At 45.1% G+C, this 1,875-nt stretch overlaps 1 protein-coding gene across 1 annotated transcript; it reads left to right on the forward strand.

Moving 5' to 3' along the window:
- The first annotated feature begins 227 nt into the window (after positions 1–227).
- On the forward strand, positions 228–1,583 carry LOC140859221 (transcription factor ILI6-like). Its single transcript, XM_073260890.1, has 2 exons — positions 228–629; positions 718–1,583. The coding sequence occupies exons 1-2, from the start codon at positions 501–503 to the stop codon at positions 868–870; spliced, it is 282 nt and encodes a 93-aa protein (XP_073116991.1). The 5' UTR covers positions 228–500; the 3' UTR covers positions 871–1,583.
- The last annotated feature ends 292 nt before the right edge of the window (positions 1,584–1,875 follow it).

A 1,875-nucleotide genomic window follows, 5' to 3' on the forward strand; every position in this document is an offset into this window, starting at 1 on the left:
GTGGCATGGGGCTGGTAAGAACCAACGGGCCGTGATTGGCCGTCTGCATGGCCACGTGGTGCTTGCGGTGCAGGCACCAATTTCTCCATCGGCAGACATACGACCAGAGGACACTGTAGCGAATCCTCAGGTGCGATTCTCTCTCTCTCTCCTCTCTCTCGCTCCCCGGCCCCTTCCCCACGCTATTTAAATACCACACTCGCCCTTTTCTTTCTCCCTCGCACCTGTGTTTCTCCATTGCCTCTTTTACTTTTCTCTCTCGCTCCCTCCTTCCACCAAACAGATGTTCTTCTGACACCCCTCTCCCTGTCCTCCCCCTGTCTCATCTCCCATCCCTCACATCTCACTGCGATCTTGTGCTTACTTCCCTCTCTTCCACATATAGAACTGCCACTAGCTTAGTCTCTTAGACGGCCTTTTTTTTGAGACCCTTACCAGCTCCCTAACGTGTCACTGATTCAACCTACACTAAAGAACACATCCCATTATTGACATTAAACATGTCCAGCAGGAGGACTACTCGATCAAGGCAGTCAAGCTCATCGAGAATCACAGATGAACAGATCAATGATCTCGTGTCCAAGTTGCAAGCGCTGCTCCCCGAAGCCGGCATTAGGAGCAACAACAGTGTAGGTTTCATACCCACCTTAATTTTTTGCAAGCTCATTTGCTCTTATTTCCACTAAAGCATTATTATAATTTGGCCTTTGGGTGCAGATGCCGGCGGCCAGGGTCTTGCAAGACACCTGTAACCACATTAGGAGCCTGCATCAAGAGGTCGATGATTTGAGTGAGAGGCTGTCAGAGCTCCTTGCCACGACCGACACAACCAGTGCCCAAGCAGCGATAATTAGGAGCTTGCTTATGTGATTATTGCTGCCATATAATAAATTAAGATCGATGCTATTAGAAGCTACCCTTTGCCTTTACCTCCATAAGGATTGTCCCGCTCTTCAATGTAACAAACTTAAGTTAAATCTCTTCTGCACCTATGAGCTAAATTTTGCTGTGGCGGTGATTTATATATTAGCCCAAGGATTTCTCATCTCTAAACAGTTCCATATAAAATGTTTCTTTGGCTCGGTGTTCTTGGAAGGCCTAATGGATGTGGATGGCTTGATGCGTTTTGCCCTAACCGTGGAATGAGTGGTGATGCAACAAAGAGTGTGCTGCGTTCTTTTGATGCTAATGGGGGTTAGTTTCAAGAGACTCTGACCTTGGTTGGTCCCAAGACAATAGTAAGGTTGCTTTTCCTCTTCTCAAGACAAGTCAAATTTGCAATCTCTAGGATTTCTCATCTTTAGAATGATAGTAATTATGGCTCATAGACTCGTGCTTCCGTTTCTCCTGTGAAGATGAAGTCATCACTGCGCTTGGAGTGCCAAGCTAGCTTGCAAGAACTCAAATCATGATTCCAATATTTCTTTCCTGTTATCAATATATATTGGCATCAGTCTGCAGAAAACTAGACGATGAAAGAGCTCATCGATGAAGTTACCGTTTGGCCAACGTCTTCCTTGAGTTTGTCCATGATATCAGAGTGGTAGATCAGGAAAATGTCAGCCAGTTCATGTGGATGTGAAGGAGGGATTCTTAAAACCTATATATGAGACTGATCATATATATTGTTGGATGGGCGAGCCAACATAAACATGAAAGATCCCTCGGATGGCAGTTTAGGCAGGTTCTAGTCATTGCCAGCTCAAATATAAGAGGTCCCAAGTGCAATCCAAAGTACAAATGCACACTTAAAAAAGAATTATATGCAGCTAGACAGCTTAGAAGTTGGCCAACTAGCTTGATTCTGTGGATTTGAGTTGTTTAGATTAAACTAATCAGCAGCTCTGGTACGGCTACAATTATGGCAACGTGAGG

The sequence above is a fragment of the Elaeis guineensis genome, chromosome 7 (assembly GCF_000442705.2).
Source record: "Elaeis guineensis isolate ETL-2024a chromosome 7, EG11, whole genome shotgun sequence".
Lineage (NCBI taxonomy): Eukaryota > Viridiplantae > Streptophyta > Magnoliopsida > Arecales > Arecaceae > Elaeis > Elaeis guineensis.